At 53.6% G+C, this 24735-nt stretch overlaps 1 protein-coding gene across 1 annotated transcript in view; it reads right to left on the reverse strand.

Moving 5' to 3' along the window:
- The window catches only part of SCN4A (sodium voltage-gated channel alpha subunit 4), a 157235-nt gene that overhangs the window by 115170 nt on the left and 17330 nt on the right, over nucleotides 1-24735 (reverse strand). The window contains exons 3-6 of the mRNA XM_039504220.1: nucleotides 16464-16582; nucleotides 3819-3908; nucleotides 2904-3032; nucleotides 332-423 (exon numbers count right to left, since the gene is read on the reverse strand). Of these exons, the coding sequence (XP_039360154.1) occupies nucleotides 332-423; nucleotides 2904-3032; nucleotides 3819-3908; nucleotides 16464-16582 (430 nt within the window). The remainder of the gene's footprint in view (nucleotides 1-331; nucleotides 424-2903; nucleotides 3033-3818; nucleotides 3909-16463; nucleotides 16583-24735) is intronic.

A 24735-nucleotide genomic window follows, 5' to 3' on the forward strand; every position in this document is an offset into this window, starting at 1 on the left:
CTAATTGCAGCGCTGGTGGAGGCTTTCCAGCGCTGCAAATCGCCAGTGTAGCCATACCCTCAAAGAAAAATGCCTTCGCCTCTCAACAGGCAAGGGGCCATTTTCTCCACTATCCTCCAACCTGTATAGTCAGTTATGCCAGTGACAGTGAGTGCAAAGTGGGTATAAAACAGTGTCACATAGGAACAGGAGTGTTCCACACTCACTTTGCACTGGTGGGACAATCCAAGGTGCAGGGCAAAGATCTGCAAGCCGGCTGGTTTTTCAAGGTAAAGCTTAAACTATGGAAAGGAAAGGAGATGGTTTGGAAGGCAAATGCTCCTTGACCTACCTGGAATCACGGTGATTGTTTTCAGTGCACGGAGGACACGGAACGTTCGTAGAGCTGAGACATTTCCCAAATCCACAAACTCTGTGGTGTAACTGGGGGAGGTGAGGAGAAAGGAGGATTCAGAAGGATTCAGACTTTGCTCTGCTGCGGTGGCTGAAGGTGAGGAGTGTTTTCACAGCACTCTAGGTCATGGTCACTTTCAGAGACAAAAGCAGTAGATCTGCCAACCTGCAGCGTTACCGCCGAGGGAGCCTACAGGCTGTGTGCTGCTGTGAGTGCCTGAAGAGAACTCATTAGCACTTCACAGCTACTTGCAAAGACTAAGGGGGGAAGGTCTGGAGCTGTGTTGCCTTGAGAAGGCTGGAGAAAGCTCCCAGGAGCAAGGTGCCTGTGGTTTTGTCTACACTGGGAAGTTTTACAGCAGGTGAGCTATACTGATTGATTCCTGATGATGATGATGATGATAGCATCCTTGAGATCCAGTCTTGGACATGGCCCCACTGCGCTAGGTGGTGTACAAACACAACACAGAGATGCCCCCTGCATTCACTGGAGGTTTTTAAGAGCAGGTTAGACAAACACCTGTCAGGCATGGTCTAGATAATCTTTAGTTCTGCCTTGAGTGCAGGGGGCTGGACTAGATGACCTCTCAAGGTCCCTTCCAATCCTATGATTCAATGAAATTCCTCATGTCCACATGCTGCACTGGTGCAGCTTACTCTGGTTTCAAGCCAAGGAAGATCAAGTCCCTTATTATATTGGTGCATAAGGTGGCCGCTCCACCTTCCCACAACACCAGACATTCTGGTACTTCTGGGAATGGTGTGACCCTGCCCCCGCCGGTGATAACTCTGCCCTCGCTGGCATGGTGGTGGGTGTGAGGTCATGCCACATGCGGAGGGGGCACCATCTTTCAGAGTGCGCCACCTCACCCCCACCAGTGTGACTTTGCACACACGGTGCATTCGAGGTCACCCTGCATTCCAGAGGTGCCATTTTTAAGAGTGGGCTGGGGCAGAGCAGTGTCCCCCATCTGACACAGGACAAAACCATGTCCAGTTGTGTCCAAATACCGGGCATGGCAAACCTCTCAAAAAGAGGGCCATCCAGTTTAATCCTGGACTAGTGGCCTCCCTACTGTGCACTAGCCGGTGCGGACAAATCTTAGGATGTGGTAGTCACACTGTCATGAGGCCACTGTGGATGATGCCTTTGGGATCTGGGGTAGGGTTGCCAGGTGTCCGGTTTTCCACCGGAATGCCCGTTCGAAAAGGGACCCTGGCGACTCCAGTCAGCACTGCTGACTGGGCTGTTAAAAGTCTGGTCAGCAGTGCTGCAGGTCTAAGGCAGGCTCCCTACCTGCCCTGGCACCGCACTATGCCCTGGAAGTGGCCAGCAGGTCCGGCTCCTAGGCGGGGGGCCACGGGGCTCTACGTGCTGCCCCCGCCCCGAGCACCGGCTCTGTGGCCAGTGGGAGCTGGTGGGAGGGCAGTGCCTGCGGACGAGAGCAGCGCACGGAGCCTCCTGGCCCCCCCTTCAAACTTGTTAAATTTAACATCTTCACTGCCCTTCTGGAAGAGGAAGTAGCCAGCACATTAACCGGGCCCAGTGGATATTGAAGGGGTGTGGTGTGAACACTAATGAGGACAGAGAAATAATAGGAAGAGAGTCACTGCAGAAAGACTAGAAATATGGGTAGGAAGTAGCACAGTTTGATTCTTTCTGGGCAAAGCGAGGTAACAAGCCAGACCTGACTGAGAGGGACAGGCAAGGTGACCTAGGTGCAGGGGCGGCTCTAGGCACCAGCAAAACAAGCTGCTGCCTAGGGTGGCAAAATCTAGGGGGCGGCAAAAGGCTGGGGCCCCAGCCCATCCTGCCGCTGCGAGCCGAGGAGTGGCCCGTCCCCTGCAGCCGGGGGGGTGGGGGCGGCAGGCTGGGCCGGCGGACCTGCCGCAGGCATGACTGCGGAGGGGGCGCTCGTCCCGCGGCTCGGCTGGACCTCCCGCAGGCATGACTGCGGCAGCTCAAGCGGAGCCGCCGGACCCGCGAACCGTCCGCAGCTGTGGGAGGTCCAGCCGAGCCACGCGGGACCAGCGGTCCCTCTGCAGTCATGCCCGCGGGAGGTCCGCTGCTCCTGCGGCTCCGGGGCGCCTCCCGCGCATGACTGCTTGGGGCGGCCAAAAAGGTAGAGCCTCCCCTGCCTAGGTGGGCTTTGTCTGCTTTGGAGATGTGCCCCAATCCTGGCCATGGGGGGCCAACAACCAGAGCAAAGCCCCAAGTATAGACAAGGAAAGTCACAATATACCCCAGTGAAGTTTAACCCTGCTTGGCACTGGGGTTAGCTCCACTGATGCAATCACAGCTCTCCTTGTCTACATTTGGGGTGTGGCTACTGCAGTGACTGGCCATCAAGTGCAGGAATTGGGGCATAACCCCAGTGTAGACAATACCAGCTCTAACATCTCTGGCAATTTTCCAGACATTTGTTTCCAATTCATCCTATACCAACAATGTTACAACTTGGTTAGCTAGGCTTCCTGCTTGTGCCATGTCCCTTACTGAGTATACTTACGCCATAATGATAACACTGAAATCCAGCCAGTTCCATGGGTCACGTAGGAATGTAAATTGGTCAATGCAAAATCCTCTGGCTGCTATCTTTATCATGGACTCAAAGGTGTATATCCCAGTGAAGGTGTATCTGAAAGCAGAAACAGTGACTTATGATAAGTAGACAAGACAAGCAGCTCAAAGGGAAAACTATCCAAGACACTTGCAAAAATGTTGTGTGTATGTGGGAAAAATGGGTCCTGAGACCTTCATGGGAAAAGGGTTGGAAAATATGTCTTATCAATCATTTCCCATGGCTGCTGACAGCAGTTGAGCTCTGCTAGCATTAGAAAAATTGGGAGCCTTAATACAGATGGCCACTCCCTACCAACACTGCTTTCAGCACCATGAGCTGCATTTCCAAATGAGCTCAGCATGGTGAGGGCACGCGGGCTCCAGGCCATTAGTGTCACCACTGGGGCTGCTGGGTGTTTTGAAAACTTCAGCCCTGTTTAGGCACCTCAATGGGCGGCTCTTTGGAAAATCTGGCACTGATAGTGGGTGCTGAGCCATGGTAATCTGGCCCCAAATTGTGGGTGCTGAGCCCTCAAAAACCTGCTGCCTTCTCGGAGCCCTGTCTGTCCTGTAGCTGAGCCGCGGTGAGTAGTGGGGGGAGGCTGTTCAGAAATGTGCCTGTGGTTGCAAAGTCTAGAGCTGGACACAAACTTGGGTTCTGAGATCGCAACCATGGCGACAGCTCAGTCCGGTGGTCTCCAAACTACACATGCCCATTTCCCAAGGCCCCTCCACACCTTCCCCTCAGGCCCCTGTCTGATAAGCAGGACAGATTTCTGTAAGGAGCAGCCACGCAGGGAAGGGGGCCACCCTCTCCAGTGCCATCAGGTGGCCAAGCAGCGATGGGAGGAAAGGAACTTACTCCACGTTCTTGGCCCACGGTGGCGGGTCGCTCATTGCCATGAACACACAGTTGGTCAAAATGGTGATCATGATAAACATGCTGAATAATTTACAACCAGGTCAAGGAAAATCTCTCTGGCGTGTCACAGGCTCCCCTACTCCCCCGAGTGCTTGCCAAGGCCGGGCGCAGCACATGCAGCATTTCCCTCCACCCCAGCCCTGGAGTGCGGCTCCCAGAAAAGATGCCTGGCGCTTGTTATTCCTTTCAGAACGACGCAGAGATGGAGAAAGCTTAAACTATTCCACCAATGTCCCCTTTCACTATGGTCACTTCTCTGCCTCCAGCCACAGCCTGGAAACTGAGCACAGCACAGCCGGCGCTGGGCTTCCCTGCATCCCTCAGTCCTCCTCTCCCCCAACCTCTAGCCACTTTGCAAACAGGATCTTCCCTTTCGCCTCCCACCTCTCTCCTTAGCAACCTGCCCCCACCTATGTCTCCACTGGCCCAGAGCCCTGCATGAATCATAGAATCATAGAATCTCAGGGTTGGAAGGGACCTCAGGAGGTTCTAGTCCCACCCCCTGCTCAAAGCAGGACCAAACCCAACTAAATCATCCCAGCCAGGGCTTTGTCAAGCCTGACCTTAAAAACCTCGAAGGAAGGAGATTCCACCACCTCCCTAGGTAACCCATTCCAGTGCTTCACCACCCTACTAGTGAAAAAGTTTTTCTTAATGTCCAACCTAAACCTCCCCCTCTGCAACTTGAGACCATTACTCCTTGTTCTGTCATCTTCTACCACTGAGAACAGTCTAGATCCATCCTCTTTGGAACCCCGTTTCAGGTAGTTGAAAGCAGCTATCAAATCCCCCCTCATTCTTCTCTTCTGCAGACTAAACAATCTCAGTTCCCTCAGCCTCTCCTCATAAGTCATGTGCTCCAGGCCCCTAATCATGCCTCTGATTCTCCTCACTTCTGGGTACTGGGAACTCACCACAGGCACTAATGGGCCCCTTAAAGAGATGCTCAGGTTCAGCTACAGCTATTTGACTCGAAGCAGGAATGAATTCCTACTGCGGGGTTGCCTGGGAGGTCAGACTGGGTGATCATGGTGGTCCTTGCTGGCCTTAAAACTCTCTGACTCTCCTGGCCAGAGCAGGTGAACACTTCTCTGTTCATATTCTCCTTGCGCTCCCTGCTGCCCTCTCTGCTCTAACCTCCCTCGTCCTAGCTCCTCCTTCCCGTGACCCCTCAGCTCTTAGTACACGCTGCACCCCCGGCAGCTGGGCTCCCTCCTAGGCTAGGCCGGATTTATACCTTGTGTGCCCCTAGACAGGGTCCCCAAGCCACTCCTGGGGGCTGGGCAGCTGCAGGGCCCCTGGCTCCAAGTTCCCCTGCTCCACTTGCAGGGGCTCAGAGCTCCAGCGTCCCCTGCCGCCTGCGTCTCGCCGTTCCAAGCCCCCTGTCCCGTGCCGACCCTGGTGGCCGGGAGCTGTGGGGTGGCCCCCAGCGCTCGCACCGGCTTGGAGCTCCAAACCGCCACTTTTAACTTTTAGGCACCCCACTGCCCAGCGCCCCTCTGCCCACAGACCCCCCCCCACTGCCAAACACCCTGAAACACACAAACCTCCTCCACTGCCCACCGCCCAGCGCCCCTCTGCCCACAGACCCCCCACTGCCAAACACCCTGAAACACACAAACCTCCTCCACTGCCCACTGCCCAGCGCCCCTCTGCCCACAGACCCCTCACTGCCAAACACCCTGAAACACACAAACCTCCTCCACTGCCCACCACCCAGCGCCCCTCTGCCCACAGACCCCCCACTGCCAAACACCCTGAAACACACAAACCTCCTCCACTGCCCACTGCCCAGCGCCCCTCTGCCCACAGACCCCCCACTGCCGAACACCCTGAAACACACAAACCTCCTCCACTGCCCACCGCCCAGCGCCCCTCTGCCCACAGACCCCCCACTGCCAAACACCCTGAAACACACAAACCTCCTCCACTGCCCACTGCCCAGCACCCCTCTGCCCACAGACCCCCCACTGCCAAACACCCTGAAACACACAAACCTCCTCCACTGCCCACTGCCCAGCGCCCCTCTGCCCACAGACCCCCCACTGCCAAACACCCTGAAACACACAAACCTCCTCCACTGCCCACAGCCCAGCGCCCCTCTGCCCACAGACCCACCACTGCCAAACACCCTGAAACACACAAACCTCCTCCACTGCCCACCGCCCAGCCTCTGCCCACAGACCCCCACTGCCTAACACCCTGAAACACACAAACCTCCTCCACTGCCCACTGCCCAGCCCCTCTGCCCACAGACCCCCCCCCACTGCCAAACACCCTGAAACACACAAACCTCCTCCACTGCCCACTGCCCAGCGCCCCTCTGCCCACAGACCCCCACTGCCAAACACCCTGAAACACACAAACCTCCTCCACTGCCCACCGCCCAGCACCCCTCTGCCCACAGACCCCCCACTGCCAAACACCCTGAAACACACAAACCTCCTCCACTGCCCACTGCCCAGCGCCCCTCTGCCCACAGACCTCCCACTGCCAAACACCCTGAAACACACAAACCTCCTCCACTGCCCACCGCCCAGCACCCCTCTGCCCACAGACCCTCCACTGCCAAACACCCTGAAACACACAAACCTCCTCCACTGCCCACTGCCCAGCGCCCCTCTGCATACAGACCCCCCACTGCCGAACACCCTGAAACACACAAACCTCCTCCACTGCCCACTGCCCAGCGCCCCTCTGCCCACAGACCCCCCACTGCCAAACACCCTGAAACACACAAACCTCCTCCACTGCCCACTGCCCAGCGCCCCTCTGCCCACAGACCCCCCACTGCCGAACATCCTGAAACACACAAACCTCCTCCACTGCCCACTGCCCAGCGCCCCTCTGCCCACAGACCCCCCACTGCCAAACACCCTGAAACACACAAACCTCCTCCACTGCCCACTGCCCAGCGCCCCTCTGCCCACAGACCCCCCACTGCCGAACACCCTGAAACACACAAACCTCCTCCACTGCCCACTGCCCAGCGCCCCACTGCCCACAGACCCCCCACTGCCGAACAACCTGAAACACACAAACCTCCTCCACTGCCCACTGCCCAGCGCCCCTCTGCCCACAGACCCCCCACTGCTGAACACCCTGAAACACACAAACCTCCTCCACTGCCCACCGCCCAGCGCCCCTCTGCCCACAGACCCCCCACTGCGGAACACCCTGAAACACACAAACCTCCTCCACTGCCCACTGCCCAGCGCCCCTCTGCCCACAGACCCCCCCACTGCCAAACACCCTGAAACACACAAACCTCCTCCACTGCCCACTGCCCAGTGCCCCTCTGCCCACAGACCCCCCACTGCCGAACACCCTGAAACACACAAACCTCCTCCACTGCCCACAGCCCAGCGACCCTCTGCCCACAGACCCCCACTGCCAAACACCCTGAAATACACAAACCTCCGCCACAGCCCACTGCCCAGCGCCTCTGCCCACAGACCCCCCCACTGCCGAACACCCTGAAACACACAAACCTCCTCCACTGCCCACCGCCCAGCGCCCCTCGGCCCACAGACCCCCCACTGCCGAACACCCTGAAACACACAAACCTCCTCCACTGCCCACCGCCCAGCGCCTCTGCTCACAGACCCCCACTGCCAAACACACTGAAACACACAAACCTCCTCCACTGCCCACTGCCCAGCCCCTCTGCCCACAGACCCCCCCACTGCCAAACACCCTGAAACACACAAACCTCCTCCACTGCCCACTGCCCAGCGTCCCTCTGCCCACAGACCCCCACTGCCAAACACCCTGAAACACACAAACCTCCTCCACTGCCCACTGCCCAGCGCCCCTCTGCCCACAGACCCCCCACTGCTGAACACCCGGAAACACACAAACCTCCTCCACTGCCCACCGCCCAGCGCCCCTCTGCCCACAGACCCACCCCCACTGCCCAACACCCTGAAATACACAAACCTCCTCCACTGCCCACCGCCCAGCGCCCCTCAGCCCAGAGACCCCACTGCCAAACACCCTGAACCACACAAACCTCCTCCACTGCCCACTGCCCAGCGCCCCTCTGCCCACAGACCCCCCACTGCCGAACATCCTGAAACACACAAACCTCCTCCACTGCCCACTGCCCAGCGCCCCTCTGCCCACAGACCCCCCACTGCCAAACACCCTGAAACACACAAACCTCCTCCACTGCCCACTGCCCAGCACCCCTCTGCCCACAGACCCCCCACTGCCAAACACCCTGAAACACACAAACCTCCTCTACTGCCCACTGCCCAGCACCCCTCTGCCCACAGACCCCACTGCCGAACACTCTGAAACACACAAACCTCCTCCACTCCCCACTGCCCAGCGCCCCTCTGCCCACAGACCCCCCCACTGCCAAACACCCTGAAACACACAAACCTCCTCCACTGCCCACTGCCCAGCACCCCTCTGCCCACAGACCCCCCCACTGCCGAACACCCTGAAACACACAAACCTCCTCCACCGCCCACTGCCCAGCGCCCCTCTGCCCACAGACCCCCCACTGCCAAACACCCTGAAACACACAAACCTCCTCCACTCCCCACTGCCCAGCACCCCTCTGCCCACAGACCCCTCCACTGCCGAACACCCTGAAACACACAAACCTCCTCCACTGCCCACTGCCCAGCGCCCCTCTTCCCACAGACCCCCCACTGCCAAACACCCTGAAACACACAAACCTCCTCCACTCCCCACTGCTCAGCGCCCCACTGCCCACAGACCTCCCACTGCCAAACACCCTGAAACACACAAACCTCCTCCACTCCCCACTGCCCAGCACCCCTCTGCCCACAGACCCCCCCACTGCCGAACACCCTGAAACACACAAACCTCCTCCACTGCCCACCTCCCAGTGCCCCTCTGCCCACAGACCCCCCATTGCCGAACACCCTGAAACACACAAACCTTCTCCACTGCCCACTGCCCAGCGCCCCTCTGCCCACAGACCCCCCACTGCCAAACACCCTGAAACACACAAACCTCCTCCACTGCCCACCTCCCAGTGCCCCTCTGCCCACAGACCCCATTGCCGAACACCCTGAAACACACAAACCTTCTCCACTGCCCACTGCCCAGCGCCCTCTGCCCACAGACCCCACTGCCAAACACCCTGAAACACACAAACCTCCTCCACTGCCCACCTCCCAGTGCCCCTCTGCCCACAGACCCCCCATTGCCGAACACCCTGAAACACACAAACCTTCTCCACTGCCCACTGCCCAGCGCCCCTCTGCCCACAGACCCCCCCACTGCCAAACACCCTGAAACACACAAACCTCCTCCACTCCCCACTGCTCAGCGCCCCACTGCCCACAGACCCCCCACTGCCAAACACCCTGAAACACACAAACCTCCTCCACTGCCCACTGCCCAGCGCCCCTCTGCCCACAGACCCCCCCACTGCCAAACACCCTGAAACACACAAACCTCCTCCACTGCCCACTGCCCAGCGCCTCTCTGCCCACAGACCCCCCCACTGCCAAACACCCTGAAACACACAAACCTCCTCCACTGCCCACCGCCCAGCGTCCCTCTGCCCACAGACCCCCCCCACTGCCAAACACCCTGAAACACACAAACCTCCTCCACTGCCCACTGCCCAGCGCCCCTCTGCCCACTGTCAAACTCCCCACTGCCAAACACCCTGAAACACACAAACCTCCTCCACTCCCCACTGTTCAGCGCCCCACTGCCGACCGTCCTCCATCCCCTCACTGCCCAGAGCCCCCCCACTAGCCCCTCCAGAGACCCACTCTCCTGTGTCCAGCCCAGGCTGAGGAAGCTGGTGCTTGGGGCGGCAGAGTCTATGGGGCGGCTTCCGCCCAAACCTAGGGCAGAACGGCCGCTTTTTTTTTGTTGTTGGCTGCTCCGGCTGCCCTGTAGGGTTTTTTGTTTTGTTTTCCCCTGCTTTGCCGGCCACGCCGTTGTTTCTCCCCCCGCCCCTCCCCCCGCTTTGCCGCTCCAGCCGCGCCGTGTTCCCCCCCACCGTGCCGTGTTCCGCCCCTTTGCCGTTCCAGCCACAACGTGTTCCCCCCCGAGCTTTGCCGCTCCAGCTGCGCCGTGTTCCCCCCGAGCTTTGCTGCCCCAGCCGCTCCGTGTTCCCCCCCGAGCTTTGCCGCTCCAGCCACGCCATTTCTTCCCCCCTCCCCACTTTGCTGCTCCAGTGGCCCTGTCCCTTTTTTTTTTTTGCTTGGGGCAGCAAAAAAGCCAGAGCCGGCCCTGGTCCTGCCCCCTGTCCGCATTCACTGGCCCTGCTGGGAGGTGACCGGATCCACGGGGTTAAGCGAGGAGCGCTCCAGCAGGGCTGTGTGGCACTGTCTCCCCCTCAGCCGGCCCAGCCCCCTGCCAGGACCCAGGAGCGGCAAAAATTGAATTTTTAGGCACCCTTAGAATGCCAGCGGCCCTAGGCACTGTGCCTCATGGGAAATCTGGCCTTGCTCCTAGCTGCCCTGCAGTCTGAGTTTTGTCTCCCCCACCACCACCTGCACCATCTCTGCTCCCCTTCCTGGCTGGGCCTCGTGGCCTGTTCCCCATCTCTCAGTGTCTCTGTGGCTTCTGATGCTCTGTCCTTCCTTGGCCTCTCCTGGTTCTCTTCCAATGCTCCTTTCACATCCCAGGCCTGGGCTCCCCCTAAAGCTTAGGTCTCTCCAGCTGTGTCGCTCAGGGGTATGAAATGTAGTTAAGCCATCCTAGATCCAAGTGTGGACAACACTTGGCCGATGGAAGAATTCTTCCGTTGCCCTAGCTACCACTTCTCAGGGAGGTGGATGAACTACAGTGACAGGCGAACGCCTCCCGTCGGCATAGTGTCTATGCTACAGCGCTATCACTGTATAAGGCAGCATTTCTAGTATAGACATGCCCTTGGTATCTCCTTCCATTGTTCCTTGTCCTTTCCTCTCTGCCTGTCTGCTGGCGACCCTCTCCCTGTTCCTTCTCCTTGCTTGGGTGACCTAATTCCCCCAGCTATCCCTCTGTAGCAGGGATTCCAAATCCACCACTCCACCCAGCTCCTCCTCTTCTGTCCAATCCTGCATCTGGAACCGACACCTCCTTTTAGATGTCCCACCATCTGCTCACACTCACTCTTTGCAAACCTGAGCTCTGTATCTTCTCTCCTCGCTCCCTCCCACCACCTCCCTTCTCCATCCTCTACATCTCCTGGACCTAAGAGATGGTGTTATCTCTGACTCTGACCCAAGTGACTCCTGCCACTTCCTCCTCTCTCACATCGCCTCCCCTCACCCTCCACACTGCTAACATCCCTCTCTGGCAGCTCATCATCTCTTGCCCCAATCAGTATAATTCTCCTACCCACATCCTGCCCTTACTGCCCTGGACAATCTAAATCATTGCTTGTGGCTCTGGCCTAATTACTCCCCACTCCCCAGCCCTACCTCACACTCCAGGGACTCTGGCTTCCTGTCTCTTACTCCTCCATCTTCAAAGGTGCAACCCCAACAACAGCTGTATTCTCAGTTTCTCCTGCTCCCCAGCCCCCTCCATCCCTTGAGCACCCCTCGGTCTCTCCTCCTCTTGCTTCTCCAGTGGTTTCTGTCTCTCTCTCAGTTTAGTTCCCTGGTTCACACCGTCCCAAGTTTGGAGCAGTGCCTCTTGTCCCCCAAGCAACCTCTCTCTCTTTAAAAACCCACCCTAAAGCACTCCCTGGAAAGGCTTCCTGCCCAGGGCTTCATTCCAAGAATCTCTCCCCACTCCACTTTAGCTGGACTATAGTGACCATGGACAGTGGGGGCCTCACCACTGGATGCCCCCCAGGAGTTGACTAGGTGCCTGAAGCTGGGCTACCAAGAACAGAGACAGCCAATGTCAATGGGTGCCTCAACTTGTGAAAACTGGGTGGCCTGTGCTTAGCCACAAGTAAAGGAACATCAACCTCAGGCTGGCTGTGCTGTGGGTCCTTGCCACTCCTTGAACTCAGGAAATGTAGCATTAGCAACGGTATCAAAGGCCACACTAGGATAAGCCTGGGCTGATGAGATGTGACCAGTGACCCAACCCCTCCCAGTGCAATTCTCTCTTGAGACTCCAAATTCTTGACCTTGTAAAGAAGAAACACTTTCTGCCAGGCTGGGAGTTGTTCTAGGGAACATAAGAAGGGCCATACTGGGTCAGACCAGCGTTCCATCTAGCCCAGTATTCTGTCTTCCGACAGTGGCCAATGCTAGGTGCTTCGGAGGGAATGAACAGAACAGGCAATCACCAAGTGATACATCCCCTCTCGCCCATTCCCATTTCTGACAGTCAGAGGCTAGGGACACCCCGAGCATGGGGTTGTCTCCCTGGCCATCTTAAGAACATAAGAACGGCCATACTGAGTCAGACCAAAGGTTCATCTAGCCCAGTATCCTGTCTTCCAACAGTGGCCAGTTCCAGATGAACAGAACAGGTAATCATAGAATCATAGAATATTAGGGTTGGAAGAGAGCTCAGGAGGTCATCTAGTCCAACCCCTGCTCAAAGCAGGACCAACACCAACTAAATCATCCCAGCCAGGGCTTTGTCAAGCTGGGCCATAAAAACCTCTAAGGAAGGAGATTCCACCACCTCCCCAGGTAACCCATTCCAGTGCTTCACCACCCTCCTAGAGAAATAGTGTTTCCTAATATCCAACCTAGACCTCCCTATAGCGAGGTGGTGTGGTGCCCCACCAGCCCGCTGGGGGAAGAACCCCCCCAGACAGCAAAGTGGGCAGAGCCAGTGGATCCTGTGCCCGCCCCCCAGAGGTCAAGGCGCAGGACAGGATGTATAAAAGCCCAAACGCAGAGCTCAGTTAGTCGGCAGCCACCGGAGAGGCCAGATGCCTGTGGCCTGGCTCCAGCTTGGGAGACCCCAGCGATCTGCGGCCAACCCGAGGACTGGCCAGACCGGCCAATGCCTAAGGCTGACCGGTGCCTGGAGGAGCCTCCAAGCTTACCTGTTGCCAGCTACCCAGAGGAGCTGCCAAGCCTACCCCTCACTAGCTACCCGGAGGAACCCATAGTGCTGGAGCCCTCTGAGGACACCACCCAGACCCAGGTACCATACGAGGGGGAGTCTGGAAGTAGCCAAGGGGGCAGCCAAACCTAGTCTGGCTGCAGCACTGCCAGAGCCCATGACAGTGTGTTGCGGCCAGGATCCCCAGTGACACAGGAGCGGGTCTTGTGCTGCTGCTAGGGCCCTGGGCTGGGACGCAGGGGAGTGGGTGGGCCTGCCTCACGGGTGGCAGTCTCCTCCTTCCCCAGGTCGCTCTAAGCCAGGGCCTGGGTTTATATGGAACTATTTGCTCAGTCCCTGCCTGAGGGCCTGAGCTCCTGACTGTTTGTTTGCTGCCTGCCCTGGCCCAGGGCCTGGACTTATCTTGTACTGCTTGCCAGGCCCTGCCTGAAGGTCTGGGCGATAGACTGGGTATTCCCCAACCCAGCAAAGAGGACGTAGCGAGGCGGTGTGGTGCCCCACCACCCCGCAGGAGGTCGAGTCCCCTACACTCCCCCACTGCAATTTGAGACCATTGTTCCTTGTTCTGTCATTTGCCACCACTGGGAACAGCCGAGCTCCATCCTCTCTGGAACCCCCCTTCACGTAGTTGAAGGCTGCTATCAAATCCCCCCTCATTCTTCTCTTCTGCAGGCTAAACAATCCCAGTTCCCTCAGCCTCTCCTCATAAGTCATGTGCTCCAGCCCCCTAATCATCAAGTGATCCATCCCCTGTCGTTCATTCGCAGCTTCTGGCAAACGGAGGCTAAGGACACCATCCCTGCCCATCCTGGCTAATAGCCATTGATGGACCTACCATCCAGGAACTTCTCTAGTTCTTTTTTGAACCTTGTCATAGGCCTGGTCTACACTGGGGTCGAACTAAGGTACGCGACTTCAGCTACGCAAATAGCGCAGCTGAAGTCGAACTACCTTAGTTCGAACTTCTTACCTGTCCAGACGCCGCGGGTTCGAAGTCTGCGGCTCCCCCGTTGACTCCGCCACCGCCGTTCGCAGTGGTGGAGTTCTGGAGTCGACGGGAGCGCGTTCGGAGTTCGAACTATCGCGTCTAGATTATACGCGATAGTTCAAACTCTGAGAAGTCGAACGCTACCCGTCGACCCGGCCGGTAAGTATAGACATACCCATAGTCTTGGCCTTCACAATATTCTCTGGCAAGGAGTTCCACAGGCTGACTGTGCGTTGTGTGAAGAAATACTTCCTTTTGTTTGTGTTAAACCTGCTGCCTGTTCATTTCCTTTGGTGACCCCAGATCTTGTGTTATGAGAAGGAGTAAATAACACTTCCTTATTTACTTTCTCCACACCAGTCATGATTTTATAGACCTCTATCATATCCCTCCTTAGTCGTCTCTTTTCCTAGCTGAAAAGTCCCAGTCTTTTTAATCTCTCTTCATATGGAAGCTGTTCTATAGTTGAGTAGTTTTGTATCATCTGCAAATTTTGCCACCTCACTGTTTACCCCTTTTTCCAGATCATTTATGAATTACTGAATAGGACTGTGTAGTGGGCCGGCTGCCCCACTCCAAAGTACAAGGATTAAGAGCAGCTGAGGGAGGCTGGCGAGGTAGTTGGCCCAAGTGTGGCTGGCTTAATCAGGCCACAGCTGGCCTGGATAAAAGGGCTGTGGGGCCAGTAGACAGGAGTCCCATTCTAGCCCTGGGGTGGGAAGGGCCTGGCTGCCTGGGAGCAAGGTACCTGAAGTGGAGCAGCGCTAGGGAAGGGCAAAGGGAGCTGGGAGATCCAGCCTGGTAACCCCCCCGGCTGCAGACCTTGTTAAAGGCCCAAGGCAGGTACTGGGGCTAAAGAGGTGTAGCCTGGGATTAGGCAGAGGCAACCCCCTTGCCAATGATGAGTGGCCATTACAGACTGCAGTCTGTCCCAGTGAACGGAGGCTAGATGATGACTGGCAGTAGCCACTGAGGCAAGGTGGGCTTAGAGGGTCGGGGGTTCCCCTGGGAGGGGAGACCCAGAGCGTGGGGGTACTGCTGGGGCAGAACCCAGAGGTAAAGGGGCACTGGGGTCCGGGAGGGACACGGGGCCTGAGACAGGCGAGTCACCAGCCAGCAGAGAGAGCTCTGGAGCTGGAGTTGAGCTAATTCCCAAGACGACCAGCAGGAGGCGCCTCACCAGTGAGTCTCGCTGTGCTACAGACTAGTCCCAGTACAGACCTCTGGGGGACAGCACTATTTACCTCTCTCCATTCTGAAAACTGACCATGTATTTGTTTCCTATCTTTTAACCAGTTACTAATGCATGAGAGGACCTTCCCTCTTATCCCATGACAGCTTCCTTTGCTTAAGAGCCTTTGGTGAGGGACCTTGTCAAAGGCTTTCTGAAAATCTAAGTACACTATATCTACTGGATCCTCCTTTCCCACATGATTGTTGACCCCCCTGAAGGGTTAAAATCCATGTGCATTTTATATAACAACCTGGTCTATGGATTGTGCCAGCTCTTTCTCAGACCCAAAGTCCAGAGTTTGGTCAAGAGACCAGAGGCCTACCAAATAGTGATTAGCTAAGAGAAAGCTGGGTAAACAGATAATCTTGTTTTGCTAAAATAGGCCTGATCAGCAAATTGCCAGGTGTTGGAACTAAGAACTAAATAATTGTGTCTTATTCAGAGTTGCAAATTGAACAAAGGATCCCTGTTCCTATTGTGTCAGTCTCTTCTGTAGGGAACGTTCTTCCCACAGATCCAATCTTGAGTTTATGAAAAGTTGGCACATGTCAGTATAAGAAATGGCAGCCTTCCACCTCCCTTCCCAGGGACCAATGCCTGCCTTAAGACATAAAGGGGACAATCTTTATTGCCATATATTTTCACAGCTTCTTTGCTTTAACCCCTAGGAATGTACCCGTTGGACAACCAGAGGAGTTGCTCCATTCCTATGAACCCCAAATCAGAATTCAACATATATATTTTGTACTAATAACATTTTATCAAAGTATTAATTAAAATGTTAACTTGAGACCATGGGCGAAGACATTATGTAACCTTTTAATCATTGGCTAATGTGCTATCTTGTCTTGCTGCAAAACCTATCCCGGGGTGTGGAACTGCCTACCCCGTCACTTTCCCTCAACCATGGAAAATCTATATATTCTATTGTAATCAATTGATTGACAGTGTCTCTGAGCCTAATAAGCCAGGTGACACTCCACCAGCACTGTGTGTAATAAACTCCTGTGTTTGACCTCTACAGGGTGTGGATTTATGTCCTTCACCCCTCAAAGTAGATTGGTGAAGCATGATTTCCCTTTACAAAAACCATGTTGACTTTTCTCAACAAATTACGTTAATCTATGTGTCTGACAATTTTGTTCTTTACTATAGTTTCAACCAGTTTGCCTGGTACTGAAGTCTAGGCTTACCGGCCTGTAATTGCCAGGATCAAGGCAATCCTGGATGGTGTCACATTAGCTACTCTCCAGTCATCTGGTACAGGAGCTGATTTAAGTGATAGTTTACATACCACAGTTAGTAGTTCTGCCATTTCATATTTGAGTTCCTTCAGAACTCTTGGGTGAATCCCATCTGGGCCTAGTGACTTACTACTGTTTAATTTATGAAAGGATATGAATGTATAAGCACTTTGATGGCACCTCTCCTGAGGGGATTGAAGGGTCCCAGCATGTATAGGGCCGGGGTTGTGCTGAACCGGAAGATTGCTTTTCCTTTGTTTAGGACGATGAATGTCTGAAAAACAAAGAGAGAAGGAAGATTCATTATTTCCTTCTCACAACACACACACAAGCCAATCAAACAAAAACATAAGGCTACCCCAAGCAGAGCTTTTATGTCTAAAATTAAATCAACAGCTCCATGAATCTCACTACGGACTATGCTATTGCTAATACATTTCACTGGATGGTGCTCAGATCCTAGGTGATAGGCAGAAGGATAAAACCTTAAGATAGAATGCTAGATGTTGGTGGATATCTGAATGGTCGGCGTATAGCTTTAGCTTCAACTGATTATTAACATGGATGCTAGTGGTGTCATCTATAGGTCATGTAAAAATCAAGTTTCCACAATAGCTTCATGTTTTAGGGCAGGGATAGGCAACCTATGGCACGGGTGCCGAATGCGGCACGCGAGCTGATTTTTAGTGGCACTCACACTGCCTGGGTCCTGGCCACCGGTCTGGGGGGCTCTGCATTTCAATTTAATTTTAAAGTAAGCTTCTTAAACATTTTAAAAGCCTTATTTACTTTACAAACAACAGTAGTTTAGTTATATATTATAGACTTATAGAAAGAGACCTTCTAAAAATGTTAACATGTATTACCGGCACACGAAACCTTAAATTAGAGTGAATAAATGAAGATTTGGCACACCACTTCTGAAAGGTTGCCAACCCCTGTTTTAGGATGTTCATAATTTTTGAGATCTCCAGAGATGAAATTTTCCATACTTGGTCTCTTTTCAAACAAGAATATTGGCTCATGCTAATGAGAATCAGTGGCAATGCCTGTTGCTTAAGCAGGGCTATATTAGCATAATTTAGCTGGTACTGAGTAGTTCAAATGTTAAACTGCTTCTACTGTGAAAAATGTCTTTATATAAAAAATATTGAGGCAGTTTCCACGTTTATTATGTCTCAATGATGCCAGTTCAAATGTGCTGTTTACATATTAAAAGTTGTTGTTTTTTCTAGCTGCCGGCCTTGCAAACTCAACCTGGGATCTGAGAGTCAAGCTGGGTTCTTCAGGGGCCACTCTAGCTTTAGGCAAACTAAGCAGTTGCCCAGGGTGGCAGATTTTTGGAAGAAGTGATTTTTTTGAGCAGCGTTCGAGCTGTGTGCTCCTGGCCACAACACTCTCTCAAATTTGGCCCAGATGCTCCTCTGTAATGGTGGCAGGGAAGGTTTAGGGGCCAAGGGCAGCACCTATTTCCCCCCTTCCCACCTTCTTCAGGTTCTCAAAAGGGGGGGGCAGTGGCCCTTGGTGCCCCCTGATTCCAGTGCCTACGAAGAGGGGGGTGGCACACCGAAGTTTTGCCTAGGGTGGCAGATTGTCTTGAGTGATCTCTGGGGTTCCTTCCATCTTGCTCATCACCCCCAGTAATAAAGAATGTGTGCATCTAATTCCACTGTCAGTGACATCTGTGCACCTTGTTAGCCTCCCGGGCATCTATTTCCCACGAAGGACAATATAATAGCATGTCAGTTTTCCTACAACCTCAGATGCAGGGGGGTAGCGCCTTACTGTGCTGGAGGCTACTCAGTGTGTGCCAGGCAAGGAGAGCCCATGAAAATCATTCACAGAGCTGGTCAAATATCAGAAAAAACTAGTCATAGATTTTAAGGCCGGACGGGATCATTATGACCCTCTAGTCTGACCTCCTGCTGGACACAGGCCAGAGAACCCCGCCCAGTAATTTTTTCAGCAAGCTCATAACTTCTGTCTGAGCTATTCATGGAAGTCTGGCATGTAAATAGGGAAGTTTATGGAAGATGACACCAGCAGTGGTAGAATCTGGAGTGGCAGCAGCAGAATAAGGGGTAAAGTCATAGCCTCAGGAGCCTGCTCCAGGTCTCAGATCTTCACTGTTAATTTTTGGTGGAGCAGAACATTGTGTGGAGGTGAAGGGCAGGAGCTGGTTACTGGGAGAGCCATTAGGATCCTGCTGGGTGTTAGGAGCAGAGGTGGATTAAGGTCTCCTGGGGCCCTGTGCCAGAGCAAGTGGGTGGGCCCCGGTGCTGAAACCTTTCCCCTGCCCCACCCCTTCCACCTGCGGCCCCACCCCTGTTCCTCCCCTTCCACTGGTGGCCCTGCCCACAGCCCCACCCCTTTCTGCCCCTTCCCCCGTGGCCTGGCCCTGTTCCACCCATGGCCCCATCCCATTCTGCCCCTTCTCCCACAGCCCTGTCCCCACTCTACCCCCTTCCTCTGTGGCCCCACCCCCGTTTTGCCCATAGTCCCTCCTCATTCTGCCCCCATCGCAGCCCCACCCCCCATTCACTCCTTTCTGCCCCCCTGCACTGCGGGTCCTGAGACTGGAGAAGCTCTGTCCCCCCACCAGGGCCCCGAGGCTACAGCAGGGAGTGAGAGCTCCTCCAATCCTGGGGCCGCAGCTGGGGTCCAGGTGCTGGGGCTTCCCCTGTCCACCCCATGGCTTCTGCGAGGGCTCCAGGCTTCTGCCGTCCCATGGGGTATTTCTGCTGGGGTGCCCATTTTTTCAAGGCCCCTGGGCACGGACCCCGTGGACCCATTGGATAATCCACCACTGGACTGGAGGGCCTGTGATGCTGGCAGGCCAGGCGCCAGCTCTTGCCAAAGCTTTAGGCCTCAGCTGAGCACTGACAAATTCGTTGGTGGAAACCAGTCTGTTTCCCCTGTGTGTTAGGGCTTGTCTACACTGGCACTTTCCAGCGCTGCAACTTTCTCGCTCGGGGCTGTGAAAAAACACACCCTGAGCGCAGCAAGTTTTAGTGCTGGAAAGTGCCAGTGTAAACAGTGCCCCAGTGCTGGTAGCTACACCCCCATGGACATGGTTCTTTTAGAGTGCTGGGAGAGCTCTGCCGCAACTGCACAAGCCACGTTAAATTGCCGTGTAGACGATCCCTTTCTGTGGTTGAGATGGGTATTGTTGGACTTATAACCATGTGTTCAGTGTTTAGACTTTCTGAAATGCTTGTAAGCTGCTGCATGCATTAGTCGCACTTATAATTTCTTCACCACATGCTCAGGGATGGCTCTAGGCACCAGCAAACCAAGGCAGTTGCGCTCCCGGAGGTTGTTTTTTTTGTTGCTTGGGGTGGCAAAAAACCTAGAGCTGGCCCTGCACATGCTATGCAGTAAGATTGAACATTTTGCTTTGCCACTGTAAAGAATGTTTGCTCTGAAACTGTGACCTCAGCGATGAGAGATCATCTCCTCCTCATCAAGAAGGCTGATCAAAACTAGATGGGCCATTATGGGACATCACATTACAAAGACTTTGTGTATTGCCCCCTTACATCCAGGAAGAGGCTGTGTAAAAAAGGGCTCATCTCATCAGCTTGAATTTTGGAAGAGGTGAAATAAAAATAGCTGACCAAGAAAATGTGTCATTTCTTTTGCTCCTTGGAGTCTCCCAGGGCTGGAGCTACACACCAGAAGCAGAGATCCCCAGGGTCAGTCTGGGTTAGCCCCAAAAGACATTCCCTGCTGACAGGTTTTGGAGTGGTGGCCGGGTTAGTCTGTATCCGCAAAAAGAATGAGCAGAACTTGTGGCACCTTAGAGACTAACACATTTATTTGAGCCAGGGCCGCGCGCGGGGGGGGGGGGCAAGTGGGGCAACTTGCTCCAGGGCCCGGGCCCCGCGAGCCGCTCCGGGTTTTTGGTGGCACTTCAGCAGCGGGCCCATCACTCACTCCAGGTCTTCGGCGGCGGGTCCTTCAGTGCAGCCAAAGACTCAGAGCGAGTGAGGGACCCAACGCTGAAGTGCTGCCGAAGCCCCAAAGCGCAGCCCGGTGAGTACAAGGGCCACAAGCGGCAGGAAAAAAAGAAGGAAGAAAAAGGGGGGAAAAGCCGCTATCGGCAGCACTTAGGCTGCTCTACTGCCGCTGCTTCATTCGTCGGCGGGTCCTTCCCTCCGAGAGGGACCCGCCGCTGAATTGCTGCTGAAGACCCAGCCCTGCCCCAAGCCCCCTGAATCCCCTTGGTGGCCCTGATTTGAGCATAAGCTTTCGTGGGCTAAAACCCACTTCATCAGATGCATGCAGTGGAAAATACAGTAGGAAGATATATATATACACAGAGGACATGAAACAATGGGTGTTGCCATACTAACTATAATGAGAGTAATCAGTTAAGGTGGGCTATTATCAGCAGGAGAAAAAAAAACTTTTGTAGTGTTGATTAGGATGGCCCATTTCCAACAGTTGACAAGAAGGTGTGAGTAACAGTAGGTGGAAAACTTAACATGGGGAAATAGGTTTTACTTTGTGTAATGACCCATCCACTCCCAGTCTTTATTCAAGCCTAATTTAATGGTGCAAATTAATTCCAATTCTGCAGTTTCTTGTTGGAGTCTGTTTTTGAAGTTTTTTTGTTGGAGTATTGTGACTTTGAGTTCTGTAATCGAGTGACCAGGGAGACTGAAGTGTTCTCTGACTGGCTTTTGAATGTTATAATTCTTGACGTCTGATTTGTGTCCATTTATTCTTTTGCATAGAGATGGCATGATGGCATATATCACATTGGTAGCTGTGTAGGTGAATGAGCCCCTAATGGTGCGGCTGATGTGATTAGGTCCTATGATGGTGTCCCCTGAATAGATATGTGGACAGAGTTGACAATGGGCTTTGTTGCAAGGATAGGTTCCTGGGTTAGTGTTTTTGTTGTGAGTATTTGCTTCAGGTTGCGGGGCTGTCTGTAACCGAGGACTGGCCTGTTTCCCAAGATCTGTGAGAGTGAGGGACCATCCTTCAGGATAGGTTGTAGATCCATGATGATGCGCTGCAGAGTTTTTAGTTGGGGTCTGAAGGTGACGGCTAGTGGCGTTCTGTTACTTTCTTTCAGGACCAGCTCTACAGTTTTCGCCACGCCAAGCAGCGTACCGAATTGCCGCTGCGGAGGGCAGGGGCAGTCCCTGTGCCCTTAGGACGGCAGGCACGTTTCCGCAGCTGCGGCAATTCGGCGGCAGCCTCTATGTTTAGCTGAAGCCGCCGCGGACAGCTAAACATAGAAGATGCTGCCGAATTGCCGCCACCGCGGAAAGGTGCCTGCCGCCCTAAGGGCACACAGACTGCCCCCGCTGTCCGTGGCGGCAATTCGGCGCACTGCTTGGGGGCAAAACAACAGGGACTGCTGCCCCTTGCAGGTTGCCGGCCCAAGCACCAGCTTGGAATGCTGGTGCCTGGAGCCGGCCCTGCTTTGTAGTAGATGACTTTGGGGTACTCTTCTGGCTCTGTCAATCTGTTTCTTCACTTCAGCAGGTGGGTACTGTAGTTGTAAGAATTCTTGATAGAGATCTCGTAAGCGTTTGTCTCTGTCTGAGGGGTTGGAGCAAATGCGGTTGTATCTTAGAGCTTGGCTGTAGACAATGGATCATGCGGTGTGGTCTGGATGAAAGCTGGAGGCATGTAGGTAAGTATAGCGGTCAGTAGGTTTCTGGTATAGAGTGGTGTTTATGTGACCATTGCTATTTAGCACTGTAGTGTTCAGGAAGTGGATCTCTTGTGTGGACTGGTCCAGGCTGAGGTTGATGGTGGGATGGAAATTGTTGAAATCATGGTGGAATTCCTCAAGGGCTTCTTTTCCATGGGTCCAGATGATGAAGATGTTATCAATGTAGCACAAGTAGAGTAGGGATGTTAGGGGACTAGAGCTGAGGAAACGTTGTTCTAAGTCAGCCATAAAACTGTTGGCATATTGAGGGGCCATGCGGGTACCCATAGCCGTGCTGCTGACTTGAAGGTATAAATTGTCCCCAAATGTGAAATAGTCACAAAGTTCAGTCACCAGGTTTGCTGTGACTTTATCAGGGATACTGTTCCTGATGGCTTGTAGTCCATCTTTGTGTGGAATGTTGGTGTAGAGGGCTTCTACCTCCATAGTGGCCAGGATGGTGGTTTCTGGAAGATCACCATAGGATTGTAGTTTCCTCAGGAAGTCAGTGGTGTCTTGAGGATAGCTAGGAGTGCTGGTAGCATAGGGCCTGAGGAGAGAGTCTACATAGCCAGACAATCCTGCTATCAGGGTGCCAGTGCCTCAGATGATGGGGCGTCCAGGATTTCCAGGTTTATGGATTTTGGGTAGCAGATAGAATACCCTTGGTCGGGGTGTGTTTGTGCAGATTTGTTCTTATGCTTTTTCAGGGAGTTTCTTGAGCAGCTGGTGTAGTTTCTTTTGCAGCTCTGTCACCTTTTGGGACCACAGAGTGTAACTCATCAGTGTACATATGTTTGCTTGCTTTAACCATGTAATAACTCTCTCATTTCTTTTCTTTGTTAGTAAGGCCTTTGATAGCTTATGATAGGATTGGCTACAAGCGTTGTCTTTGGTATGAAATGGGAGGTACAAATTGACCTGGAGTAAGTGACTGAGTATTTTGTGAGCTTTGGTGTATAGCACCCAACTATCACTAAGCCCAACTTGCCTGAGTGGCAAGATAGACTGGATCACCCAAGGGGACAGGTAAGACTGTAATAGTACTTTGGGAGGTCACACTTGTTATTGGGTTGGTGAACTCTAATTATAGAACAGAAAACCAGTTTGGGCTGTCTGCCCTGCTTCTTGACAGGTTGGCACTCCCAACAGCGTGACAGGGTCATAGCATGGAGGGGCTGAGTGGACCATTAAGAGGGTTGGGAGAAAATTATACAAAATGGAAGGGGCAAAAATACCTTGTGCCCGGTTGTCTTCCCACCGGTATCTTTTGTCTGTGTGGTGCGATGTTGTTACACTTGTGAGCTCCCTGGGAACAGGGGCCCTGACATACTATAGATCTGTAAAGTGCCTAGCACACTGAGAGCTCTAAATTAAAACTAGGGCTGGTCAGACATTTTCCATCTAAACTGCTTCTAGATGGAAAATTGGGTCTTCAACAAAATGATTTTTTTTTCATAAAAAGTGTCCACTTCAGTGGAAAATTTTGACGTTTTTCTAAAAAAACAGACATACAGAAACTGAAAAGTTAATGTCCGAAATTCGCCACGATGCTTCATGAGAGTTGTCGTCCAGGTGCTTCATACCCCCATTCTGCCCTATAAGCCAGGCTCCCTAGTCGGATTTCATCTCCCATGATGCATTGCACCCATGGGACTCCCATGATGCACTCCAGTCACTCAGCAAGACGGGAGTCAATCGCTGACAAAATCTATATATAAGAACAATTCTGCCTTATTTTCAGGAGATGGTGTAAATATTGCACCATTCACTGTTAGCTGCTATTTCCTGTCACAGTTTAGAGGACCCATTTGGAGATGCGGCTAAAAGTGTGGTTGCTTCTTCAAAACAGATCTAAATTCCTTTGCTGTGGAGATCCAGTCGGATATTTCAGGAGGTCTCCCATAAACTTTTCCAGGGTTTCCTGATTTTATCCTGGGTCAGACACATAACAAATCAGCCTCATTCCTGCTGTTTCTTCCCTTCTGGTCATAAAACCAAGAAATGCAAAGAAACTAGCCACACCATATGCCACACTAATCAGCTAAGGGGACTTATTAAAACAAGATGCCATGGCTTAAGAGATGGCTCAGAGAACATGCTGTGATGGGTGCTGGAGAATGTGCCACAGAACATAGAGAACGTACCAAGCCATGCCAAACTAAGGGTACGTCTACACTACCCACCGGTTCGGTGGGTAGCAATCGACTTCTCGGAATTCGATATATCGCGTCTCATCTAGATGCGATATATCAAACTCCGAACGTGCTCCCGTCGACTCCGGAACTCCACCACCGCTAACGGCGGTGGTGGAGTCGACGGGGGAGCCACGGACTTCGATCCCGCGGCGTGAGGACGGGTAAGTTCTTCGAACTAAGGTATTCGACTTCAGCTACGCTATTCGCGTAGCTGAAGTTGCGTACCTTAGTTCGAACCACCCCCCCTAGTGTAGACCAGGCCTAAGGGAATTCTCCTCTCGCTCGAATTAATTAAAAATTCCTTAGACTCTTCAGAAGATATTCTGAATGCAAGTAACCGTGTCCAGAAAGTCCAGTTCACTCAGCATCACTAAGAACGCCCACAAGCAAATAGCAGAACTATCCTACAGCTCTATGAGAAACTCAGAAACTACACCAGCCTATGGATTCGATCGCATGTGGAACAGACCTTTATGCAAGATGTAGTATTGAGCAAGTGATGGACAAATGGGCAGTTTCCTTTAGGTGGGGAAAAGCTGAAGATATTCACCATGA

Source organism: Mauremys reevesii, linkage group 17 (assembly GCF_016161935.1).
Source record: "Mauremys reevesii isolate NIE-2019 linkage group 17, ASM1616193v1, whole genome shotgun sequence".
In the NCBI taxonomy this organism is placed as follows: Eukaryota; Metazoa; Chordata; order Testudines; family Geoemydidae; genus Mauremys; species Mauremys reevesii.